The 24,515-nt window shown below is 50.6% G+C and overlaps 9 protein-coding genes across 9 annotated transcripts; 5 read left to right on the top strand and 4 right to left on the bottom strand.

Annotated features, from left to right (window-relative positions):
- Positions 1–372: 372 nt before the first annotated feature.
- TRV_01538 (metalloreductase, putative) lies at positions 373–2,289 on the top strand (the record flags this gene model as incomplete). Its single annotated transcript, XM_003024292.1, has 1 exon — positions 373–2,289. One exon carries the CDS (start codon positions 373–375, stop codon positions 2,287–2,289), a length of 1,917 nt encoding a protein of 638 aa, XP_003024338.1.
- Positions 2,290–2,781: 492 nt separating this feature from the next.
- Positions 2,782–4,755, bottom strand: TRV_01537 (uncharacterized protein; the record flags this gene model as incomplete). Its single annotated transcript, XM_003024291.1, has 4 exons — positions 2,782–3,945; positions 4,004–4,408; positions 4,581–4,651; positions 4,728–4,755. The coding sequence occupies 4 exons, from the start codon at positions 4,753–4,755 to the stop codon at positions 2,782–2,784; spliced, it is 1,668 nt and encodes a 555-aa protein (XP_003024337.1).
- A 1,479-nt stretch (positions 4,756–6,234) lies between these two features.
- On the bottom strand, positions 6,235–7,962 carry TRV_01536 (uncharacterized protein; the record flags this gene model as incomplete). The annotated part of the gene is made up of 1 exon (XM_003024290.1): positions 6,235–7,962. The coding sequence occupies one exon, from the start codon at positions 7,960–7,962 to the stop codon at positions 6,235–6,237; it is 1,728 nt and encodes a 575-aa protein (XP_003024336.1).
- A 1,077-nt stretch (positions 7,963–9,039) lies between these two features.
- Positions 9,040–9,969, top strand: TRV_01535 (uncharacterized protein; the record flags this gene model as incomplete). The annotated part of the gene is made up of 1 exon (XM_003024289.1): positions 9,040–9,969. The coding sequence occupies one exon, from the start codon at positions 9,040–9,042 to the stop codon at positions 9,967–9,969; it is 930 nt and encodes a 309-aa protein (XP_003024335.1).
- Positions 9,970–12,122: 2,153 nt separating this feature from the next.
- TRV_01534 (uncharacterized protein) lies at positions 12,123–12,959 on the bottom strand (the record flags this gene model as incomplete). The annotated part of the gene is made up of 2 exons (XM_003024288.1): positions 12,123–12,596; positions 12,621–12,959. The coding sequence occupies 2 exons, from the start codon at positions 12,957–12,959 to the stop codon at positions 12,123–12,125; spliced, it is 813 nt and encodes a 270-aa protein (XP_003024334.1).
- A 2,259-nt stretch (positions 12,960–15,218) lies between these two features.
- TRV_01533 (C6 finger domain protein, putative) lies at positions 15,219–16,953 on the top strand (the record flags this gene model as incomplete). The annotated part of the gene is made up of 3 exons (XM_003024287.1): positions 15,219–15,708; positions 15,775–16,031; positions 16,096–16,953. 3 exons carry the CDS (start codon positions 15,219–15,221, stop codon positions 16,951–16,953), a joined length of 1,605 nt encoding a protein of 534 aa, XP_003024333.1.
- Positions 16,954–17,402: 449 nt separating this feature from the next.
- Positions 17,403–17,907, top strand: TRV_01532 (uncharacterized protein; the record flags this gene model as incomplete). Its single annotated transcript, XM_003024286.1, has 2 exons — positions 17,403–17,730; positions 17,780–17,907. 2 exons carry the CDS (start codon positions 17,403–17,405, stop codon positions 17,905–17,907), a joined length of 456 nt encoding a protein of 151 aa, XP_003024332.1.
- Positions 17,908–18,116: 209 nt separating this feature from the next.
- Positions 18,117–19,041, top strand: TRV_01531 (uncharacterized protein; the record flags this gene model as incomplete). Its single annotated transcript, XM_003024285.1, has 3 exons — positions 18,117–18,542; positions 18,599–18,711; positions 18,762–19,041. 3 exons carry the CDS (start codon positions 18,117–18,119, stop codon positions 19,039–19,041), a joined length of 819 nt encoding a protein of 272 aa, XP_003024331.1.
- A 383-nt stretch (positions 19,042–19,424) lies between these two features.
- Positions 19,425–22,215, bottom strand: TRV_01530 (exo-beta-1,3-glucanase, putative; the record flags this gene model as incomplete). The annotated part of the gene is made up of 3 exons (XM_003024284.1): positions 19,425–19,800; positions 19,874–21,908; positions 21,990–22,215. The coding sequence occupies 3 exons, from the start codon at positions 22,213–22,215 to the stop codon at positions 19,425–19,427; spliced, it is 2,637 nt and encodes an 878-aa protein (XP_003024330.1).
- Between the last annotated feature and the right edge of the window lie 2,300 nt (positions 22,216–24,515).

The following is a 24,515-nucleotide window of genomic DNA, read 5'->3' as shown; positions in this document are numbered from 1 at the left end:
TCTTCTGCCTCTTCTAGACCCTGGGAGTAGGTGAATAACCGCAGCATCTTACTGATATCATGGCAGGAAATCACTCACTCTTTTTACATACATCATTCTGGACGGCCCTTCCCAGCAGCCCTTGAGCTAACTGGCACATTCTTTTTGTCTTTCTGTTCACAGAGTGTTCACTCTCACTTGGTCCAACTGCTGAAAGAAAGTAGAAAAGGGAGTTTGATATCGTTCCTTTTCTTCTACTACTACTGCTTCTTCTTCTTTGGCACCGAATATCTTGCCTACGAACAGCAGCTCTGCCTTCTTTTTTTTCGCGCTGGATTTTAACTTGATACTCCATATCTACATCCAGCTTGGTCCACCGCGAGACCGCAAATCATGGACTTACATATCTTTGCCCGCGAGATGCCGGCTCCTCACTCGCAGAACACGACCTATGTATCGCCATATACTCGAGGCCTTCTCGGCGTCCGCGTCAATCTCGACCATCTCGTCACCATCCTGCTCGCGGGCTCCATCGGGGTCGCCTGTGTGATCATCCTGCTGGTGCGCTTCACCCAGATGTCCCATGCATATCTGCGGCACGTCACTTCAGCCACCGGCAGCTCAAACCAGCAACGGTTCTGGGGCGCCGAGCAGTCGACTCTGTGGTCAGACATCAAGAAGCATGTCCTCTACGCACCCCTGGGAAGCAAACGGCACAACCGCGAGTTCAAGCTGTCCGAGGCTGTCAATGTGGGCACTTTGCCCTCCAGGTTCCACACAGTGCTGTTGACATGCTACCTCCTCAGCCAGGTGGCATACTGCTCGGTCCTGGATTATCGTGCCAACAACAAAGCCGCGCTGGTCGCTGAGCTTCGAGGCCGATCTGGAAACCTGGCCCTCCTGAACATGATTCCCCTGTTTATCCTGGCCGGTAGAAACAACCCACTAATTCCGTTGCTGCGTGTCTCCTTTGATACCTACAATCTTATGCACCGATGGATCGGCCGCATTGTCATTATCGAATCTATCGTTCATACCATTGCCTGGATGGTCAATGCCGTGGCTGCACATGGTCATTCAAAGATGTGGAACGATATCTGGCATGAGCCCTTTTACACCTGGGGATTTGTTGCAACCGCAGTTATGGTCTTCATTCTCATACAGTCCCCCTCGCCTGTCAGACACGCCTTCTACGAGACATTCCTCCATCTGCACCAACTCGGCGCCATAGTCATTGTCCTGGGCATCTACTTCCACCTAGATATCGACGGTCTTCCTCAACTGCCCTGGTTCAAAGGCATCATCAGTCTCTGGGCCTTTGAGCGTGGTGCTCGGTTCTTTCGAATCCTCCGTCTCAACGTGTCTCGCCGCAATGGTCTTACCCGTGTAGTAGTCAAGGCACTGCCAGGCGAAGCCAGCAGAGTGACCTTCTATCTCCCTCGACACACGAAGATCAACCCCGGCAGCCACGTCTACGCCTATCTTCCACGCATCTCTTTCTGGATGTCCCACCCCTTTTCCGTTGCATGGGCTGAACAAGGCTCTGCTTCACTGCCCAAGTCACCCAAGACAGACAAATTCAGTGATTCCTCCAAGTCCTCCCTTTCCCGGAAACCATCCACCATGACCACCTCTTCAACGTCCTCGCCTGATCTCGAAAAGGGCCATTCCCGAAACGCTGCACTGGCCACAGATGATTCCCAGCCAACCTGCGTCTCCCTCATCATGGCCGCGCGTACCGGAATGACCCGCAAACTGTACAATGCCGCACTGGCATCGCCAAACCTTACGTTGGAGACAACCGGATTCATTGAGGGCCCCTATTCCTCCCACCCTTCTTCCTTTGGCAGCTATGGCACCGTCGTTCTTTTCTCTGGCGGTGCAGGCATAACCCACCATCTGATGCATGTCCGTGATCTTCTCGCCGCCGCCGATGCAGGCACAGTAGCCACTCGCCGTATATACCTTATCTGGTCCGTCCGTACGACCGAGCACCTTGCCTGGGTCCGTGGCTTTATGGATTCCATCCTGCATATGCCCAATCGTCGAGATGTCTTGGTTACCAAGCTATTCGTTAGTAAACCCCGAAGTCAGCGTGAAATCCAAAGCCCCAGCACTACTCTTCAAATGTTTCCCGGCCGATGTCGACCCGATGTCGTGCTTGAGGAAGTTCTATCCGACCCGGTTGGCGCTACGGGCGTTAGCGTCTGTGGCCCTGGAGCCTTCGCGGATGAAGTACGCTCCAGCGTAAGGAAGCGGATTGGCCAGGGACAAGTGATCGATTTCGTTGAAGAGGCATTTACCTGGTAAATTTTAGCTCATGGTGGTCAATACCATAAAAAGGTCACTGCCGTTTACTTTCTTTGCCTAGGTGTTCGCGGGTGGGTGGGTGTTTTTACTTTCTTGTATCTAGTTAGCCCCTTTTTACGATGATATCCCTTACCAGGTCCAGATGTTTATACAGTTGGATAGGCCTTCCAGATTATGAGACATGACTTCAATTCAAATTCAAAAATATCAAACAGAGTGATATATCTGTTCAAAAGTCTTCCAGCAGTAATTCTCAAGTTGCACAAAACAAGCGCTCCAATGAATCAATTTATTAGACATAACCAAGAACTATATTGCTCACTTGGGGGGATGCGGGTCCATGTCAAACGAACGCTATATGGCAGTGTATATTAAAATAAAGGGTAAAAAAAAGGAGTCATAAGGGGGAATACGGGGCTGGGAAACACATAAAAAGACATAAAAGGTTGTTAAGACAGATTTAATAAGAACGTGGGAACAAAGAAGTTCGTTTCATATATGAGCCGATGGACTAGTCGGCTTCTTTTCAGAACTCGACTCGGGTGCTATAGCCAAGGCCTCTGAGGGCCTTGGTTTAGTGTTGTCAAACAGGCTGAAGTCCGATTGAGAATAGTATCGTCCCCTCTTTGTAGACTGATCAAGTTCATCTGGAAAACCGGTGGCTGTAGCCGCACCCGTTCCATCAGGCTCAGTGATTCGACTGACCCTATTAGAATCGAGGCCCGAGTTGGCGTCCGTTGCAAATTTATCGGCAAACGGGTTCTCTACCTGGAATTCGTTCGGGTTATACTCCCACGATATAGGCGGGGCGGAAGTGCTGGGGGCCGCGCGATCGTTATTTCTTATTTCAGAGTGACCGTTGTTTAGTTGAGATATCCCACTCGCATGGGATTCATGGGCCTCTCGGTTTGGTATTGAGGGCAGGTTATTTGAGTAGGTTCCTGGAGGGGACACTGGGGGAGAAGCAGGTGTTCTTTCTACATTGGCCGTATGGACAGGTGGCGTGTATAGAGCGGGCTTTGTTTCCTCATTTCGACCAGGGGCTTGCTCTGGGGCTTGTTTAGAGAGCTTCTTAGGTATCCGAGGCATAGATAGACGGGGTATATATCTTTGCCTTTTTGACTGAGCACGTTCTGGGGCTGCATCTCCCGCAGGCAATGCACCAGTTGCCTGAGGATAAGGTTGTCCATTTCTATAGTCTTGATTCCCAGCATTATTGCTTTGGTTGTGGTCTGGGATACGGTCAATCAGGTACTGAGCCTGCTCAGCCCGTTCAGCTGGAGATTTGAAGCCAGCTTTTCTTGCATCTAGGGCAGCACGATTGTATCTAGACAATGCAACAGAGATTTTATCGTTTGTCTCGATCAGGGTGAGCATGGTGTCTTCGTCAGGAGCTGGATTTGAGGAGTTGATATAACCCTGCACAGATCTAGACGCTGATTGACAACGTGTTGCAAATTCTTTAATCATTTCGTTTTGATAAAATTCAGATACAGGTGTAGACATGAGCATCTGCTGCAGTAGTTTTGCAGATTCATTGGCCTCGTTGACCCGTGCAGCGAGCTCGCCCGGAGGAGGAAGCCCTCGGAGCTTGTGTTGACGGGAGAAGTAGTCTTGTCTCTGTCCGGCATGTGGACCAGCACCATGAGGAGGAGACTATGATGGAATTAGTACCTTTCTTATATGGGGAAGCGATAGCTGTTGCCAAAATTACCTGGACTGGAGGAGTCCCAAATGGTGGGTACCCGTATGTTCTCTCAAACTTCTCTTTCTCTTTTGTCCACATTTGTATCAGTCCTGAGAGGTTTCCATCACTGGCCTTCGTCGTTGACAAAGTCTCTAGCGTCTCGCGCAGAATCTGCGCAGCATTCATGTCCCGTCCATCTCGGAGCAAAAGTTTGACAGATGACGTGAATCGCGCATCAAGATTACAAGTGAAAGATGGGCCAGGATTATCGGCCAGTATTCGTATTAACATGATCGCATTGTACTGTCGTTTGGGTTGCGTGGTCGTCGGTTTTGAGAGATATTTATGAATCTGGTTTGCAGCAACTTTTGCTGCCGCAGGACTCGATTCAGCAGCCTCGACGATTGTGGGAAGCGGTAGGAAGTCATTTTCCTTGGGAACAAGTCAGAATAAACGTGAAGAAGGCAAATATGTTCAGAAGACTCTGGAGATAGCGCATACGTTGTTGGAATCGGAGTTTTCGCAAAATAGGGTCTGTATATAGTAGATAAGTCGGTCAGTATCTGCCTGCCTCCAAGGTAGAAGGTAGGAAATCCAAGCTTACCACAGCCTTGAGGACGGCAACCTCAGGGGCATCATGAGCATTAGGCTGACTTGCATCGAGACCTCCAAACGCTAGTTATTTCAACGACACTGTCAGCTTCGGAGAATCACCCGCTTAAGTTAGGAGACATACAGCTGTTCCGCTTACTGGTAATGGTACCAATAAAGCGTTTCATGGTTAACCGCTTCTCAGCTGCTGTCAACGGCTTTCTCCAGCAATCGACCGACAGCGTTTGGACAAAGCCGGGGAGGAAAAGAGTCAAGATGGAGATGGTGAAAGATGAGGGCGGACGAAGTGAGTCGGACGACGGAGCCCAGCGTCAAGGGGGCGAAGTACCCTAGTGCAAACAGGGACTCGCAGCAAAGGCGCAAGGATGGTCGGCTTTATCAAGGTAATGTACCTATCAACGCCCGGCGTCGACGTCGCTGATAGTTGTCAATGGTCGCTACTCTAGGCTCAGGAACGGGGGATCAACCCAATGGTCCTGCTCGTGGCGCAAAATTCTTGAGGCTCTTCTGTACCAATACTTTAAATAAATATAGCTAGGAGGAACTCGTATGAAGGTTCCGACTGACACGTTTTATAACGCTCTGATAGACATGGATCCGGTTCCATCACGGCTGCGACTCACGGATGGCGTTTCTTGTTTGCTCTAGATTCATCCAAACCTGGGTTCGCCAGAGTGGAACATTGGCAAAGAACGGTTAAGAGGCGCCAGCAGCGGATCAGCAACACCCCTTCGCTTCTTTGATGCTTGACATTGTGTCTACACCTAAGAATACGTGCGTGTGATTCCTCAAGCGGTGAACCTGGTGACGTAGCCCAACTTTTTAGCTAGAGTGACTGACGCGGCAAAGCCAGCGGCGGTATTGAGGGCATCGAGAAAACATCCATAGCCGTACTCCGTACGGAGTACACCCTCATCTTTTTGATGCAAGTTAGCGGTCACAGGTCTTGTTCGAGCTTGTCCGGCCGCTCAGCCACAGCGATGACAACGCTTAGTTAACTAATTAGTTAACTAAGTAGTAGAATGACCATAACCTCCACCTGGATGACCGTCAAAGATTCGGATCTCTTGGGGCTTGCATGGTGGCTTATAATAACTGTCGATCTTGCTGTTGATTCGTAGTCATGTAACTATGAGTTTTTACTTCGTAGCCCTCACGTCGACGAGTCTCCTCCCAACGGGTCTCCGCGTTGAGGGTATCTGCGTTTTATGACTCGTGGCCGGACGCTATAAGGCAAAAGAGGCCGAACCAGGGAGGGAGAGTCCCGTAGAACTCGGCTAGTTATAAAGGCACCATTAAAGCATTCGTACCTATTAGTTAGAGTAGTCATAGAACGTCTTTTGATTGTGATGAAGTTGAAGTTGAGGTTGAGAACAAAATAAGCAGTGTGACCGTGCTTTTATTTCCTAAACGGGAAGAGGTTATTTGGACTTCAACCTCAACTTCTGCAGACACACAAATATTTCGCGGATAACGAAAGACGACGACAAGCAGAAGAAAAAGAAACGGGAACGCACGAGGACCAAATAATTAGCAATTCAAGGAGCCAATTGATTAAGAGTTTCCGTTTTACTACAGCTGCCTACGATAAAAATAATACACGGAGAGAAGTGCTTTTGAGTACCTACACAGTCGAGAGAAAATACCTAGTACCTTGAAATATCCCTTCCAAACACCCAGTTTGAGATCCAAGAATACAAGATCCGCAGTCTGTTGCGCCAGCTGATGCTCATTGACAGATATGCACCCTTCCATACGAGCCAGGCAGCATAGCCAGTCAAACCCTGGGGTAGATGATAAGCCTTGCCCTTGTCCTGGCTGCTTTGCGGGAACTGCATCAGCGCTCTTGAGCGGCCTACATACGCTATCATGCCTAAATTTCGGAAGGAGAAAGCAGGATACCGCGACAGGCCGGTGTCAGAGTAATTTGCATTGAGGCATTTGGCCAGCCAAATGGCCTCCTGGTTGGCAGACTGGGCTGTTGCAGGTGGTGAGTTTGTTTCAAGCATACAGTTGTCACCAATGGCAAAGATATCCTTGAGGGTGACTGTCTGGCCATCGTTCGATTGGAGCCGGACGCGAAGGTGGTCGTCAACTAGTAGAGCACCTGTCTTTTCTGCTTTCCTCACACTCCATGTCGCTGCAGGTTGTGGGGTTTTTTGTGCGGGGGTATGATCCATCCTCTCCAGTACGGATGACGTTGGGAACGCTTCTACTTTACCAAGAGCATCGTTAATAAACTCATTCATCTCGTTACCGGTCGCCCAGACACACATTGCGATGCCTTCTTCCCCGTCTTCCTTGGTCTTTATAGTCAGACAGCGCTTCGGATCCATCTCGTGTGGACCGGGAGAATTAGGTTCACCCCAGCGAAGACTCTCGATGTGATGGTTTGTCTTGACATCGACTCCCTCGCGCTCCATGGTATCCATGGCATATTTTGACAGGGACTCATCAAATGTACTCAAAACTGTGGGTGCAACATCAAAAAGAGTTATACGAACCACGTCTTTCAGTTGTGGATAAACCTTTACCAAGTCTTCATGGATAAAGTCGCATAGCGAAGCAGCCAGCTCGATCCCTGTCGGCCCAGCACCCACGATGGCAAAATGCAAGAGATATCTCTGCATCCGAGGATCGGTGTTGGGCAAGACTGCCAATTCAAAACACTCTCTGATGCGCCTTTTCACTCGTCGGGCGTCTCCAACGTCCTTGAGAAAGAGTGCATTCTCTCTAACACCAGGAGTGTTAAAGGTCTTGCTAACACAACCGACAGCGACAACGAGTTTATCGTAAGGAACTATGATTGTTTCCCCGGATTCCCATTGCCTGTCAGCCCCGCCTTTGGACCTCTGCCAATGTTGCTTTTCATGCCAGTGTTGTTTTACCCTTGTCGTTTCCGTTACGCCGCTGCGAACCACGCTAGCTTCACATGTGACTGTCTTCTTGTTGAAGTCGACGGCTCGTGCAGCCGCCTGGATAAAGTGGACTTTGGTATAGCGATCTCGGACGGGCTCGACGATTTCAGAGAAGTCAAGTGACCCAATGGCAGCATCGGTGAGCAGAGGCGTAAAGACGAAGTACGACCGAGGCGAGATGACTGTGGGGGAGAATTTAATGGCCGACAGTTTACGGGATAGAGTATATCCACCCCATCCCGAGCCCAAGATGACAACTCGCTCGGCCGTAGTCGAGGGATTTCCTGTTGGCCGTGCTGGAGAGCCTCCCGTCGAGTCCCCTGTCAATGTTGCAAAGCGCCGAACCTGCTGGGTAGGCCTGACCTGGGTCGGCGGACGGGAAGCATATCGGAAATTAAGCCGTACAAATCCCATCTGATAGCCTCGTTTTCGAGCTGATAAAAGGAGGTGCTGCATGAAGATTTTAAATGAGCTATCCTGATACTGACCAATATAACTATGCCTTGCTTGAGGGTGAAGGCTGCCTCGGACCGCCCGGCGTTGAATCCGCCGCATAGGCTCAAACATCATTGAAACCAGCAATAACCAGAAAACAAACCTTGAAATTCAAGTCAGTAGTGGCCATGCAGTCATCCTGCACGCCCCCTTGAACCTGGCCTCATATTGCCCAGGTTCAAAGGACAAGGTGGCTCTCCTTTTTTAGGCACCACTCTATAAAGTGGCACCTCCAGCATATCGTACGTTGTTTGTTTATGGGACTCGACAGGCTTGCGTGTTCACATGCAGCAAATGCTTGACCCTCTCATCGATGAATCAAAGCCCCCAGCGAGCCCCAGAACTCTAATATTGGCGCCGAGCCACCAAGCACCCAGCATCATGACGCTTTTTTGCAGGGGTTCAAGAAGCCATCAGCAGTCAAAAGAATTGTGTTGCCTGGACATGCAAGGTAGCGCCCGTTTACCGCTAGGATCTGATTTCTCATCCTGGCCAAGTAACAAACGCCTGTGCTCGTTCTCAACAGATCAAGGCATCTTTGTCTGCCTGTGATTCGTTATGAGAGTTTCTTTTTCCTTTCCTGGTGACGAGTTTATTGATGGCGCTGTCTGCATACTTTCATGTACTGTATACGCAATGATCTCACACCAGCCCGCCTTGTACCTGGCTATCTCTTGGCCAGTTGCAGCAAGCGCCCATCAGATGGATTCCTCCGTGTACGGAGGGGGGTCCGAGGTGGCCTCTGGACACACATGCCTAACCACAAATGCCTGATGGGAAAGAGTATTTGGAAGCGCCTCGTTACGGAGTACATATAAGCTTTCGCGCGAAACCTCTGGCATGTTGCTATAAAGGTCGAAACAGCACCCACCTCATATAGCTATATTGATATCGCATTTATATACTAGATTCACCGACCAGCAACCCCTCTTGGACAGCCCTTGACCCTACTTTCCTAGGAAATACCCTGAAAGTCAATTGACTACTCCCACACTGTCGACTACTATTGTTCCTGCGGAGATAACATCAGTTGACATCATGACTTCTCTGTACTTCCAAGAACCTTCCTCCAGAGTCTGGGACTACCTGGAGCAGATGGAAACCGACTGGATCCACGAGTCATCCATAGCCTCCGACTCCAACGCCAATTCCGGAGAACTCACCTGGGGAGCTCAATTCAGCCATTTCCCCAAGCAAAAGCCGACAGCGACCCGTGCTCGTTCGTTGAGGAGAGAGCCCAGTGATGCTTCTAGTGGCTACCGACGCGAGTTCCTCTCCCGCCGTGATAGAAGCGTTTCCGGCTCCAGCTTCAGCTCCATGTCAACCAACTCAAGACTGAGCAGCAGCTTAGCCAGCCATGATCGCCCAGCGGACTTGGGCTCTGTTATCCAAAACCTCAGTTCCCAACTTGGTTTTGACCTGAACGAGACATTCAATTGCGCAAATAAATACAGCAAGCCCGTCAAATCATCCAAGACCAGGCCATCCGCACCTGTAGCCGCTCCTCTAAAGGCCAAATCTACAAAGGCGCCCAATGTTCGCCATGAGTTTGTTTTGCAGGTTCCATATGCGCAGAAACCTGCCACCACTGTCGAATATGACAGTATGATGTCAGCCCTAAACATCCCTGTCAAAGCTGCGACTGCACCCGCAACTCCCAAGGCCGACCATAAGAACGCCGAGACGAAAGACAGTGGCGTAAAGAAGACCAAGAGTACACGTAAAGTGTCATTCGCTGAGGTCGTCCAGGAACTCCCCATTGCACTCGAAACGGAGGCGGAGCCAGAACCAGAGCCAGAGATGATCACCGATGGGGGAAGCGACAGTGACAGTGACAGCGACAGTGTCCCCGAGGCAGTATTTCTGAATGTTGACACAGTTATGCAGAATGCGCCTCGTGTTCGACATGTGGAGATCAGGGACGCCGAAGAAGAGGAGAACGATTATATCACGATCTATCGATCCTGACAATACTGCAAGCTATTTTGTTCTGAATTACGCTCTAGTTATGATTTTTTTCCTCTCGCTTCCCTTTTTGCTCATATGACTAGTTGACCCGCCACTTCGCTTCTTCGATTCCCCCTTGGTATTAGTTAGTTAGTTAGCCTTGATGTTTTTGATCTATGATTCCTATTCCCCCCTCTGCATCTAGATTTTTTCTTGCTCAATTGAAATTCCATGAATTTCTCCATGAAACTCGGTCATATGTCTCCGTTTTTCCCACTGTCGATCCTCGTATATACGAAAGCGAGGGCTTGAAACTGGAAACATCGTCCGAAGTGATCATCGTTATCGGGTTACCCCGTATTAAGTCCGGCCACAGTGATCTTCCCGGCATGGTTCCTCGTCCCTCGCCGATAGGACTGCTGCATTGATATCCCTGACCATGTAGCATCTTCACTTGGCTGGGCTTCAAGTAGAGATATATCAGAGCCCTCGACCGAATGTAACGCCTGTCAAATATGAACGTTCAGCCGGGGCTATCGGACGAGAATCGACTATAAGTTCACTGGTCAACTGCCTAATGCCCACATATAGTGATTAGATACCTATTTTTCGGTTTGACTGAGTATCCGACACTTCTTGTCTGCAATAAATACCTCGTACTCAGCCGCAAAAGTCGAAGCCTTATAAGTCGAAGGCATATACTAGACATTAATGTCACCGGGTATGAGTACCATTGAACATACCAACTGGTCGCTACTCTCTGGCTTCTGGAGAATTGATGTGGTCTTACTATGCGGCCGTGATCAATATCAAGTGAGACACAAATGCGAAGGGTAAATTGATACCCTGCCATTGGAAGCAATCGATCGATACTCAATACAAGTCCTAGCCCTAAGAGATATTTGAATCGCCTTTTGCTTGGTAATGTTGTCTCAAAACATTCTGCTGGCATGTTATTTAGAGATACCTACAGATGTTTGGCCGTCATTGATACCCGGGCTCAACCTAAATATACATAGAAACTGATACCCAACACAGCCTCAACGGTGTCAGAAACCTCTCACATGGCTGAGGACTAATAATTCTGGTCATTGGTTGCACCCTCTTGAAAATTTCAAGATATATACGGCTACTAACAAGGCTTCTTCTTGGATGACCATCTTAGGGGTTGAATGGCTGCGAGAAAAATTGCTAATACATAACGAATATGCAGCTAGAAAACAGGTATCTAGGACATGGAAGGATGAAAATGTACTGTGATACTCATTTACCATCTCGGGCATCCTGTGCATTCCCAGGACCAGCCTTGTGTCCCCAACTGAACCCTCCACAGCAAGCGAAGTCTGCAGTTTTGCAATAATCCGAGCCTTTCGGATACTTGGCTGTACTGATTCCAGAGGGAATCTGATACAAGGAACCGTTCGGGTACCTTACCTCCGCTTCAAAGCTCGCTTAACATAAGGATCGACCTGGTATACCGATCCTGGCTCAATTCTAAGTCCTATACTAGGCTCTCCTTTCTCTGGCTAAGCGTTGGCAGTGAAGTAACTAACTAGGCGGGAATGGCTGCATCTGCTGGTTCCTCTCTGCGTTCAAACAACCCCTCTGCACGACCCTGGTAAAGAAGAGGCTACGAATTTGGTCCCGCTGGCCAGGCGGAATATATGGAAATCTCCCTTGGTCACAGTGAACAGTGTTTAGCCTTTGTGGCGAGGGGACTGTTGCACCAGGACCATATCTTGATACCCCTCAAGTTGTGGTTAAGTATACAAATCCATGGCTAAGTCTTGGATTCGAGTCACAACGCCATAAAGCCGTGTTTATTATCGTATAAACATTCTAAACAACAAAAAGGAGGCACCCTTTATGCTGACACTTGGTTATCGTTGTAACTAGTTACAAGGGAGAAAAAAAAAAAATGTTGGCTCGATCAAACGTTTTATCAATCGACCCTGAGAAGGTTGCACCGCCCGCATTAAACCACCATACCCCTTGAAGACAAAGAAGAAGAAAGAAGAAAGGAAACGTCAATAATGAAGGGCGCTCGGTTAACGTCGATGTGCATGCTGGAGGTACAAACGAAAGAAACGACGACAGAAAAAAGCAAAGAACGATCGGTTTAGAACTGGACTCAAAAGCGATACCCCGAGGAGATCTGGAGAAAGCAGTTTGGATCATACATTCATGTCTTTCCGACTGTGGTACTCGTCTTCATCGCAGAATGTGAGGTCATGGCCTGGCTTGTCGCCAATAATAAGGATGGCTAGGGATGACCTGCGGCGTGATTTTGACCGTCGGCGGTAGAGGTGAATCCACTGCATGAAATCGAAGAATGCAATGGTGACCAGGAGTAATATGACCACGCCTGTGACTATTATTCCTGGCGTTAGGAATTCAATACGGCCGCGACCCTGGTTTATGCCGCTGAAGTCCTTTGCTATGTGGGTACAGTCTGGGCTGCTGCCAGCGTATCCATTAAGTTCGTCTGGGAGGACGTCGTAGACGCGGGAGTTTGCGATGACCCCAGATGCGTCAGGAGAGTACCCAGATGTCTGCGAGGGAGATACCGAAGGCGTATGGCTCGGTCGTGTATTCCAGCTAACGGGTTTGCCCTCTGCCCCCTGCACCTCGGATTCGGTTTTCAAGATCTAGACGCCTATCGGTCAGCATACCACTTTACCACACCCAAAACTGTCTTCTTGATGCGGCTGGAGGTAGAGAGAGAGCAACGGAGGGGGGGTATAACACACCATTTGGTCGTCGTTTTGGTTCGTTTCAGCAGCGATTTCTTCTCTGACAGTGGCTTCTGTCTGGTGTGTGCTGTCACCAGGGTGCATGAGCTGGCATAAAACCTTCTTCCACGCCGAAGCAGCTTCGTCTCCAACCAACGAGTGGCCCGGTTGGGAATCTTTTTGAAGCCCAATGTCGTGGGATGGGTGTAGTGGCAGTGCCTCGCAGGATATAACAGAGAGCAGCAGGACGGCAGCCACCAGCCTTATAAGCGAACGCATACTTTTATAATTTTGGATGCCGAAAGGGTAAATGCCAGACTAAATACTTTTGGTCGTCTCGGATGGCGCACCCGGTCCAAATGTTATATATAGGGGGAAAAGAAAAGAAGGTATCTGGGGTCAAGCTAGGTCAGCTAGTGAGGAGTTAGGGGTGCAGGCCACAGAAAGCGAGTTTATGAATCCGAGGCGCGCCAGGCAGCGGACATGTGAGGTATGCGAACGAGAGGTGTTGCCCCGGTGGCACAAAGCTGGATGCAACAAATTGGTCGCACAGAAAGTCTCGCCGATGCATGAGACCGTCCGTATACCCCTCAAGCAAGCGGTTTGCGTCTCTTTTTCCCTCTTCTTTCAAAGCGGCGGGGAGGTACCGCGGTATTTATCTGGAACCCGGGGCCCGTAAGGTGGTGCTGTGCGCATATTTAGTTAGTGTTGTAAGAAAAGGGCCATCACAGCCCAGGTAAGCTGCCATATAGTCCCAAAGCCAACCCAGGGGGCTCTAAACTCGGACGCCGCCCCCCTCGCCCCAACTAGCAAGCTAGTTGCATACGGGAGGAGCTGATGAGTTAACCATCGTAGCTGTGTATGTTTCATGACCCTTGTCTCAAGTTGGCGCCCTTTTTTATTTTTTATTCTGACTGTTTGTCTTGCGTGGCCCTTCAAGGCTGAGGTCCAACCAGACTAAGCGTAGAGCGCTATATCGAAAACTTACTCCGAAGCCACCGTGAGCTTGCTTGCGTCACGGCGCTGATTCAAGCTTCGCTCCCGTTGCAAGAGCAGGATTCTGGTTGGACGGTTGACCCCATTGCGTGTCCATGAGACCTGATTCCGGTGGTTCAATCTAGACCTCAGAGTAACGAGAAGCCTAAATGAAAAAGGCTTCACCAGCCCCTGAGCGAGAGCCCGCCGGAGAAGCTTCGATTATAAAGAGTGCATCACTCTCCTTCCCGCGGAAGGTAAGCAGAGCGCAGCGACTAACATGCCAACATCCTTTTGCTGCTGACTATCACCATCATAATATGCCTTGTCTGGTGCGGTATATCACCCTCAGCGCCAATGGGCACCCCGTAGCCATGTGTGATCACAGGGTTGTTGTTAGTCCCTGTGTAACTTTTTCCCTTCATGTTGGAGTCCCCCCGGATATATTCAGCCCATTATTACTTAACTAAGCCCAGTAGATATTGTTGGGGGCGGCGCCCGGGGTGTCGATTCGAATGTCGAGTGTCTCCATCGATCGAGAGGACCGCGTTGGCACGATCTGAATCTGCCTAGTTACACTTATCACTCTGCCCTCAGATGGCTAGCTAACTAGTTAGCGAATTCACGCTTGATATCCACCTCGACGACTCCAGCTGAGGCTCAAACCGTCCAGCGTGACTCTGCGGAGGGCGCAAAAAAGCTGCCTTCTGGCCTGGTTCTCGTCCTCGCAAGGTGCTCCTGGGGCAGCCATGTCACGCTGCATTGTGACCTGGATGGATGCAGAGACAGGTCCCCGGCTCCCTGGGCTCTGAAATAAGACATTTTCTCGCTTGCCAGAGGGGACTCAAGTGCAGAATCTGCGCGCTAGAGGTCGTTTTCTGTGTGGAGATTGGCCGTTTGCACCCATAGCACGGGGAGGTTTAGCGACGGGTCAAGGGAACGACCGACGTCCAGCGTTCGACGTAGATAGATAGATATCGATGCCAGGCGCACTCTGGCGCTCTGTAGTCAACCGTCTGCGTAGTGACCAGCTTATTCCACGCCGTGCATGCATGTATGTCATCGGTAGAGAACTAGTAGTAGTCAACTAGTTAACCATGCTGCCTGTGTAGTAACTAATATTGCTTTTTGAGGCCGCGGCCGTCGGTTATATCCACCGCTTCGAGGGGCTCAACCTCCCGCGAGGACATCGAATAAGCGGCCTGCAGATGCGCAGGAGTCCATCAGACGGCCAGAGGACCAGATAACTAGCTAGTTATTGCGCGTGTCTGCCTCATGGCGACGGCGATGCAAGACTTGTACAGCTAGTTAACTAACTGACTAGCAAGCGAAGTCGACTGCCAGCGCCAGTGAACGATGTCCCAACCGCCGCCGCCGTCGCAACCACGCACCAGAAAGGTGACCACTCGCTCGCGCAACGGATGCTGGACCTGTCGAGCGCGGCGCAAGAAGTGCGATGAGAAGCGGCCGTTCTGCACTCCATGCGAGCGCAAGTCGTTGCAGTGTAGCGGATACGGGCCGCGCCTGAAATGGGGGAACGGGGTCGCCTCGCGGGGGTACCTGATGGGCTCTGCTATTCCTGTGCATCCCAAGGACGTGCTGCCGGCAGCGAACATCTCCTCGTCCTCGTTGGCTTCGTCTGCGTCTGCGTCGGCGTCGGCGTCTTCGTCTGCGTTGCTGGCTCAGGGGGGCCAGGCGGCGGCCGCAGGGAAGCAGAAGAGTCCCCCCAGGGGCAGCCCGACGGCCAACATAGGCTCGCTCTCGGAGTGCCTGGGAGTGCTGAACTTCTCAGCGCCGCCGACGCAGACGCCGACCAGGACGAAGGCGAAGGCGAAGACAAAGTCCGTCTCGAACGCTTCTCTCTCGCCGGAGATCAGGCCAGGGAAGACGCCGACTCCTACTGTCTCTACGGCTGGTGCTGGTGCTGGTGCTGGTGCTGCTGGGGGGATCTCTTCATCGCCTGTTGAGAGCTCCCCTTCTGTGGCTACGACGTCGAACTCGCTGGTGACAGCCCTGCCATTGAGCCCTTTTGACGAAGAGATATTCGAAGAATGTGCGTTATCACTCTATACTACATAGTTACCCCCTGATAGTGCTCCAAACTGACATGCGGAAATAGTCAAAGAATGGGGATCTCAGTATCTGGCTGAGGCCGGACAGTCCCCCCTGGGCGATATTCTTGCCTTCTGCTGCGAGTCCAGGTCGTTGGTGGCCAACTGTCTCATGTTTCAACTGACCCTGCACCCGGAGCACGAGGACAAGTTCGAGGAATACTATGCAAAGTGCCTCAGGCTCTTCCGTGAGGACGTCTGTGATACCAAGGCTGCCATGAAAGACGCTACCCTCATTGCTGGGATATTACTCTGCTCTACGGGCGTATGTTGGCATTCTTCCCCTTTAACTACTGCCTCAGAGAATACATTTAGTTAACATATTCTAGATGAACCGATGCATGAAATGGACCGTCCATCTCAACGGCCTTTACTCCATTATCCAATGCAGGAACGCAGTATCCGCTCCTAGTCCCATTAGCTCCGAGATCCTGGACAGCATCGGCTTCTTCGACCTGCCTACACATGTCCTGGGCCGAGCAACCAAACCGCTGCATATCTGGCGTGACTACTGCCGCGGTAAAAGCGGGATAGAACCCAATAGCAACATTCCCTTCAGCCTGATAGACCTTCTTTCCATGGTCGGCCAGCCAGGAGTCGAGATGCAGCTCTGGACGTGGCAGTGGGACAACAACAACAGCAGTAGTAGCAGCAGCAGTAGCCCCGGTAGAAACGCCCATCCGCCCAGCCTATTGACTCGTCTGGCATGGGATGCCACTCGTCTGGCGGGGATCATCTCCTCGAGAGAATACAAGTTACTCAACTACGCCCAGACCACAGACCTATCCCCTTCAAACCCATATCAACCCACCCAGAGTGACGACGGCTGTCCAGCTACCCCGTTCCTGGTTGAAGGCATACTTTCTAACCTTACTACCATCCTCACCACCGAGTCACAGCACCAACATCACCAACATCAACCTCCGCAGGAGGTGTGCGAGGTTCTAAATCTTTTACTCTACCCTGCCTTTGTTGCCGGAAGCCAACATACCTTGCTCACGCCTCTGCATAAACAGCGAATTGAGGCATTCTGGCAGGAATTATTTCCCGACATGGGGGCTGACGGGCCTGGGATGCCGCATCTTCAGGTTCCCTTGGACATTCTGCGCGATCTATGGAGAGATGCTAGAGGAAGGACGGTGGATATGATTGCTAAAGAACGTGGAGTAGAAATAGGACTGTTCTGATGGGTCTTTTATAGCCATATTGAATGCTGATGCTTGTTGTATATGGTGTTGGTATTTGAGGAATATATTTATAAATCTTTTTAGATTTTTTGATTTAATAACTATTATTATTACTATTACTATTAATTATTCTATTCTATTCTATTTTAGATTTAATTGTTTTATCTTCCAGTACGGAGTAATTATTTAAATAGCATTACTTTACTATTCCAATACATAATACATATTGTTAGTGGAGATGCCTCAGTCATGTGATATTACCTAATAGATCACGCTCTCGTATCAACATTCTCCCGATAAGTCGATGATAATGGATAAGAATAACATCATTCATTTAGTTATCTCTCGCTCCCTCTCATTCTCTAATCTGCTTCAACCTAGAGAGCACTAACAACTCCTATACGATATTACTGCTACACCCTTCAAACGCGTGTTTATCATACTTAGCTATGTCTAAAACCACCCCCCTTTTACCGGCTGAGTCGGCTGGCGATGAGGAAGTCGCGTGGGCTTCTACGAGCCCCAACTCTCACACAAAAACCGCGTCCGAAAGCTCTGAGACCAAAACCGCGTCCGACAGCTCAGAGACAAACGCCACCTCCAAAAGCTCAGAGACAAATGCCGACTCCGAAAGTTCTGGCAAGGCTGACTCAAAACTTCGTCCAAAGATAGACCGCAACTACTTGAAAACACTAGATAGCCAGGCATTGGGTGCTTACTTCAGAGCTATGTCCGATGAAGAATTGGAAGAGCTTTTCAAAACGTCCAACGCGCCGCGTAAGTTATCTCTCATTATCTTAGAATTTTAACTAATGTATTTCTATAGTTCATAAAGGTCCTTCTATACCATACGATGACTCCGCTGATATTGCCTATGAGCAGGGGAAGCCACTTCCAACCCCAGATCTCAGCTCCGATACTACTGAATCCCGTCCTCCTCGTTTACCGCAGTGATCCTTCCGTTAACTGTACCCTGCCTCTGGCTGCTCCTTCCGTCTACCATGCTTGAACCACCGTCTGCTATATCTCTCGTCAGTACCCTAGTCCCTTTGCCATAAGAGTCGTGAGTATCAGCTTTCTCAATCGCAATAAGTGTTCTCCACCATTCCAGTCGCATGCTCGGTTTGTGCTAACGCATGTATTCCCTGCACTAAGTAGGAACAATGGAGCAACTAGAGTTTATCTACAGAAATTCGTGGGAACATTCCGCCTATACATCCTTCTTTATGATCGAATATATTCTTGAAGTATTGCACAGAAGCTGGGCAGATTTTTTAGTCAATCCACATATTGACTACATGCAGGCCAAGGCAGAACTAGAAAAACGACCACCTTCAGATCTTACTCAGCTATGGCAACACGGTGATGGACTCTGCACCTCCTTCGCCGTCTTTGTTGCAAGCAACATTGATGTCAATTTCTCCTTTCAGAACCTGCAAGGTTATCATCGAGCTGCATTAAGCCCGGACGGCCTAATTATCGACTCAATGGCCCGTAAGCTTTTATCTGGAACCGAGGGCGAAGCGTTATCTGGATATAAAGGAAAGTGGAAGTTTCTGAAATCTCCAGCCCTTACGCTAAGTTTCAAAGTAAGTCAGTTATTATACCGGTAGTCTCGATGATATACCCAGCTAACACAACACAGTCCAACAATCAAGCTACCTTTGACGATTTTAGCCCACTACAAAATCGCGAGGAAGCAATAGTCCGATGTCTGCTCCAGCTTACGTCTAAAAAAGACTTCATCTGTATGTTTCGGTAAGTATTTTCTCCTGTAGTTAGTAAACTAGTCTAATATATGAGTATAGAACGATATCTTCATCCAAACTCCGTTTTAATGGACGAATATGTTTTAATGTTTCAACTCGTGTAATAAGCTGGAGTCGTCTGGTATCAAATGAGTGGGTTGAATCAAAGGCAACCTTCAATGGCATGGGAACTGCGGCATCCAATCTCGATTGTCGAGAATCACTCTTGCATTTTGGAGTGACTGACGGAAGAAGAGAACAATACGAACGTGTATCTGGCGTCATAGAACGTTTGTGGGATGCTTTACTTCAAACGTTTGGGTTTCCGGAGCTCAAGTGAGACCAGACTAAGACACCTACCGGCTTCATTACCTCAGGCTTGGTGTTATTATTGTTCAGAGGGTAAATACTTTTGATGGTTCTAGAAGAGATCCGAGCGAAGATATGAATTGAAATATGCCAATAGTCATAGCAATTGCTGTATGGGGAATCAGCTAACTCTCACAACATAAAAGATACTAAAGTGATAACCGAAGTAAGAATCAACATGAATGGGAATAAAAGGGAATCAGAATGTTGTAGTAACGTGGAGTGACGAAAATGTATAAAATCAAGCCCATATCAATTTTCCGGCTTGTGTTTCCATGGGGGTCTGTGTTTTTTTTTGTATGTTTTTTTTTTCGCGTGACTTTCTTATTCCAATGTGCGTTAAATGTCGGATGTCTAGAGATTGCCCTGGTGGAAGAGAGCAATGGTAGAGCAGAAGTTGCTTCTATTCTCCTTCTGAGGGACCAGTCCCTTGCCGCCAGAGGTAATCATGTTAGTGCTGGCCTTGGTGCTGACACCGTACAAGTATGTCTCAGAGCAAAGCACTTCGATCATGTTGAGCTGGCAGGATTCGGTCTTGAGGCATTCTTGCTTGTAGTTCTCGAAGAAGCTGTAGAGGCCGCCTCCGAAGAGGAAGACATCGGTGGAGTTGAGAATGCGGAGACCCCATGCCTTCTTGCAGGCAGCGGTGGTGCAGTCGCCGAAGGTCGGGTCGTTATATTTGGTGTCAGGGGCGAAGGGAACCAGGGCGTCTGGGTTGGATTGGTAGTATCTGGTTACATGTTAGTAAAAAAGCATGAGACATTGAGACATAAAAGATGGGGAGACGAAAGAGAAACACTTACGGAGTCTCGGTCTGGATCAAGGCCATGTAGACGTTCTTTGCGTTCTGGATTTGGTAGTTGTAGAGCGTGTTGTGCTCTGAAGCAGTTCCGTACATCCAGACTGCGCCAGAACTCTCGATCAAAGCACCTCGTCCGTTGTAGATGTTGATCTGGCCATGGTCAGCCAGGTCAAGTTCATGGTCGGATACCCACAACCAGGTGTTCTCGAGGTAAGCAGAGGCAGTCTTGGTGATGTGCAGGAGCATGAAGACGCCGAAGCACTTGGGATCAGGGGTAGTAGTAGTGTTGGGCGTCTTAGCGCAGGTGTTGCTCTGCAGCTGGGTTCCAGCGAAGCCACCGACTCTGAAGTGAACATCCCACATTCCAACGGAGCCCTGAGTCTCCTCAGCGACGTTCCATTCGACGAGGATACAGCCAGGAGCAGGACCCTGGGTGGTAATAATGAGCTCAGACAGCTCGACATTTCCCTTGTCACCTGGCTGACCGACCTGGAGCATGGGAATGGGGTTCTTCATGTCAGAGAAGGCCTTGCCGGTGGCCATCAACATCGGCCAGATTTCTCCGGTGATCTTGATGTTCTTGGGCACCTTGATGGTGGAGGTGATGAGGTAGGCACCATGGTCGAAGTAGACGATCTGGTCGGCAGTGGCCTTGTCAAGAACAGCCTGGATGGCCTTGGTGTCGTCTGTCTTGCCATCACCCTTGGCTCCGGCACTCTTGACGCTGAGGAACTTGTCGGCGGAGACGTTCTCGTACTGTGGCTTTGCGCGCTCAAAGACCTTGCCGGACTTGTCGAGCAAGATGGCTGGCTTGCTGGGCTGAGGAAGAGCAGTCTGAATACGGGCCTTGGTCACAGGAGCGGATGGACAGGCGGTAGGGCCACCGGTTGGTGAGGGAGAAGGAGTTGAAGGGGCAGTGCCAGTGGTGCCGGATGGGACTCCGCCGGTTGGTACTCTGGTCGGGACGTTGGATGGCTCAGTGGTTGGCACTCTAGTTGGCTCGCCGGTCTCTGGGATTGGATATGGCGGAGCAGTAGACTGAGCCGGTGGCTGTGGAGCTGGAGCAGGGCAGTCATCACGGCGAGCTACGTCTGGCTTAGCCTGAACCTGCGGGGGGAGTCTCTTTGCCTTGGAGCCAGATCCAGCAGTCCAAGCGTTGCCCTGAACCCAGTGTTTGATGACGGAGCCTCCACCAACGATGGAGCTGCCCTGAAGACTGGTGACTGCGTCTGTGGAGCCAGTGAAGTCGACGTTGTCGAGGATCAAGGTGCCGCCAGACTCGGGGACACTCTCAGCGTTGAAGGAGGTGACGACACCCTTGGGGGTGTTCTTGATCTTGCTGTCGAGGATCATCACGGAACCGACAGTCTGGTTGAATCCTCCGTTGGACATGTTCAAAGCGACACCGCAATCGTTGACAGACAGAGACTTGAAGGTCCAGGCCCAGTTCCAGTTCATGAAGATGGCAGTGTTGCAGTTGTTGAAGGTCAGGTTGCGAGTGGTGAACTGCTGGTTGCCGAAGAAAGCACCGTAGTTACCGCCGTTGAAGACAAGGTCGGTCATGAAGCCACCGGAGCCGTTGTCCATGAAGATACCGATCTGCTTGTTGGCGTCTCCGCCGCCCTTGACCATCTCGAAGCGGATGTTCTGCAAGCTGGAGGCCTGGGCAACCTGCCAGTGGATGCAGGCTCCCTTGCTCTTGTCGAGACCGGTCAGATCGATAACGAGGTTACGGATGCCACGGAAGAAGTTGTTCTGGTTGGTGTACCAGTTGCTGCCGTCGTTCTCGTAGGGGTCGGAGTCAATGACAGCGATACCCTCGAACGAAGGGGCGGCCTTGATGACGGGCATGTTGAGGGCATCTCCCACGATCTGGGTATAGTAGTACTGGATGATCGGCTTGGAGACGACATAGGTGCCCGGCGGGAAGTAGACAAGAGCCGGAGTAGTCGTGGAAGAGTCACAGCCCTTTCCACAGCGGCTTCCAGAGGAGATGGCCATGTTGATAGCGGCCGTGTCGTCAGAGCTCCCGTCACCTATCCACTGTTAGTATATATATATATATATATAGAGTAAACAAAGATAAACAATCCGCCGGAGCACTCCAGAGAACTTACCCTTTGCACCAAAGTCCTTTACATTGCGGAAGACCTTGTAGCCGGCACCACCGCCGTTGAAGGGGGCGACTCCCTGGCGCTTGATAGTGCTGAGCCAGTAGCTGGATGCCTGGGTGTTGGGCGTCTGGTACTGGGGGGTCGGGACGGCACCGGCAGGCGAGAAGAGGCCGACGAGGACGAGCAGAAGCTGGCCCAGCAGCAGGCTGGAGACCAAGCCTCGAGCCATGATGGATCCGGAGGTATCAGACGGTTGTCTCTCAGTAGATTCTTATGTATTTGCAGTGGCTTGTGGTTGTAGTTTTGTGGTTGTAGTTGTTCTTGGTAGATGCAGCTTCAGTGGCCAGCACAGAGCTCTCGCACCCCTTTTATATATGTATATTTTTGGCAGCAGAAGGAAGGAAACAGAAGCTGAGGGAATGAATGGCACGACCTGTGGTATTCAGTCAATATCAAGTCAAGTCAATTGACCAAGGAGTGACTGCGACTGTGCGAGGTGCGCCTATTAAAAGGAGTGTGTGTGTTGTATGTGGTTGCGCGCCAACAATAGGAGGAATTTCCCTTCATTCACAGCAACATCCACAACAAAGGGGAGAAAAAGGGAGGAAGAGAGCGACAGAAGGGCAGAGACTGAGGAGAGGAATAAACACGAAGAAGACAAAGACGAAGGTGAATGAGGAATGTCACGAATATATGAAGCCAGCGCCCTTCATTAGCTCGACGGCCGCCCAGGGCGCCAAACCGCGAGGTACCGATGTATGTACCTGATACAGCCAGCCAGGACTGGGGCAGCAGAGACAGGGAACAGGGGCGCAAAAGAAAAGAAACGAGAGGCGAGAGAGCTGGGGAATCATACACTGCGGGAACCAACTCGAAATAATAAGATTGATATGCTATGTTTATGCGCCCAACCAGCGGCCGCTCAGCGCCGTTCGTTCCACTCGGTCCAGGGCGTAGGTTAAGCTCAAGGGCCGCTCAGGGGCTCAGCAGCCAGTCGTTGGCGGTGGCCTTCGCGCAAGGGAAACACGGCCGCGTTTCAGCCAGGAGCAGCAAGATGAGGATGGGCGTCTAGATGCCTATCAATTCGGTATCGAAGAGCCGGAGATATCGAGGGGACCTTTTTGGTCGTTTTTGCTCGACGGTTGTTGCGTTTCAGCAAGGCCAGCCAGACAGAGCAGACGGCAGACGGGGAGGGCGAGCGGGCGTCTATTATAGACAGACAGGCAGACGGACTCGCTGTGCAGAGAAGAGGACGATGTCTGCTTGAGATCTGCCTGCTTTCGATCTGATGATGAGCCAGTATCTACGGAGTATTGGATGGTGACCGACACCCACACACCCTCCATGCGTGTCCAACATGTTTAACTATTTCAGTTACAGTGGCGGGCCATATAGCAACCCGTTCGCATGGCCAAGGGGGCATGGAGAGGACGGCCAGACGGCAAAGACGGGGCATGACCTGGTCATCTTGTGCATTCGGACACATCAGAAGGGGTTGAGGCACACTTGAGGCCATTTTTTTACGCGCCTTCATCTTAACCCGCTTGCATGAAGGGGATCAGATACGCGCCCTCTCCGCCAGCCAGGATCCTTGTTTCCCAAGTCTATTCGTTTACTCACGACGGGCGGGAAGCAACCTGGGACCTGGGGCCGATAGACGAAATATTATTATTATATTTTGTCCAAGAAAGGAAGAAGAATGATCACCAACTAGGGACGACGGTGATAGGCATAGTTAATCGAACCAAGGGCCGAAGGGACTGCCCGAAGGCTTGCATCACTCGCATTCCGCAACGCCAGCCCGCTTTTAGCTCGCAGACTAGCGGACAACCGGACGAACGGACTGTGACTAGTGAGCTAGTGAGCTGGTGAGCCAGCTAACTCTCGGCCAGGGGTTGGCTAACTGGTGGTGGAGGGACCCTTCTGACCTGTCGATCCGCTGCACGGCGCTGCTAGTCTGATATCAAGGCGCAGAGCCAACCCAAGATAGACTCGCACTCGGCCAACAGCGAAAACTCCTGCTCCTGGCTCCGAGACGGGCATCTCCATGGGCCTGCTCCATAACGAGTTACGGAGGGTTCGTTGCTATTCTGCAGAGCCTGTCGGATGATGTACCCTCAGCCTTCCCTCCGGCATGCATCATGCATCGTGGGCGCTGCTGGATGCTGGAGACAATCGACGACGGTGGAGGCTCGACTACGCAAAATGTGCGACCCCAGGCGAGTTCCATGGCAAGGGAGAAAGGCAGTTGACCACGCTGCCATCCCACACTCCCCGTCCACATGGCTGTCATGTTATCGTCTGAAGTACTTCATGAGCCGTATCCCTCGTCGAGCCCGGTGGTCATGGGCAGAGCTTACTCCGCGGCCGGTGTGGTTGCACAGCTTAGGGTTAACGATGCAAGATGGTAGCACGGCCGCCGATATAGTGAGTTAATCAATCAATTAATATAGCAACCGTGCATGGGGGGGACAAGATGATGGGTAGATGCTACACTGGCACCGGTTTGGTCATCATCTTTCTCTTTGC

The sequence above is a fragment of the Trichophyton verrucosum genome, assembly GCF_000151505.1.
Source record: "Trichophyton verrucosum HKI 0517 chromosome Unknown contig00119_1.f1.exp, whole genome shotgun sequence".
Taxonomy (NCBI): domain Eukaryota; kingdom Fungi; phylum Ascomycota; class Eurotiomycetes; order Onygenales; family Arthrodermataceae; genus Trichophyton; species Trichophyton verrucosum.
Note: the sequence above shows the minus strand (reverse complement) of the source record. Positions and strands in the feature narration are given on the sequence as shown.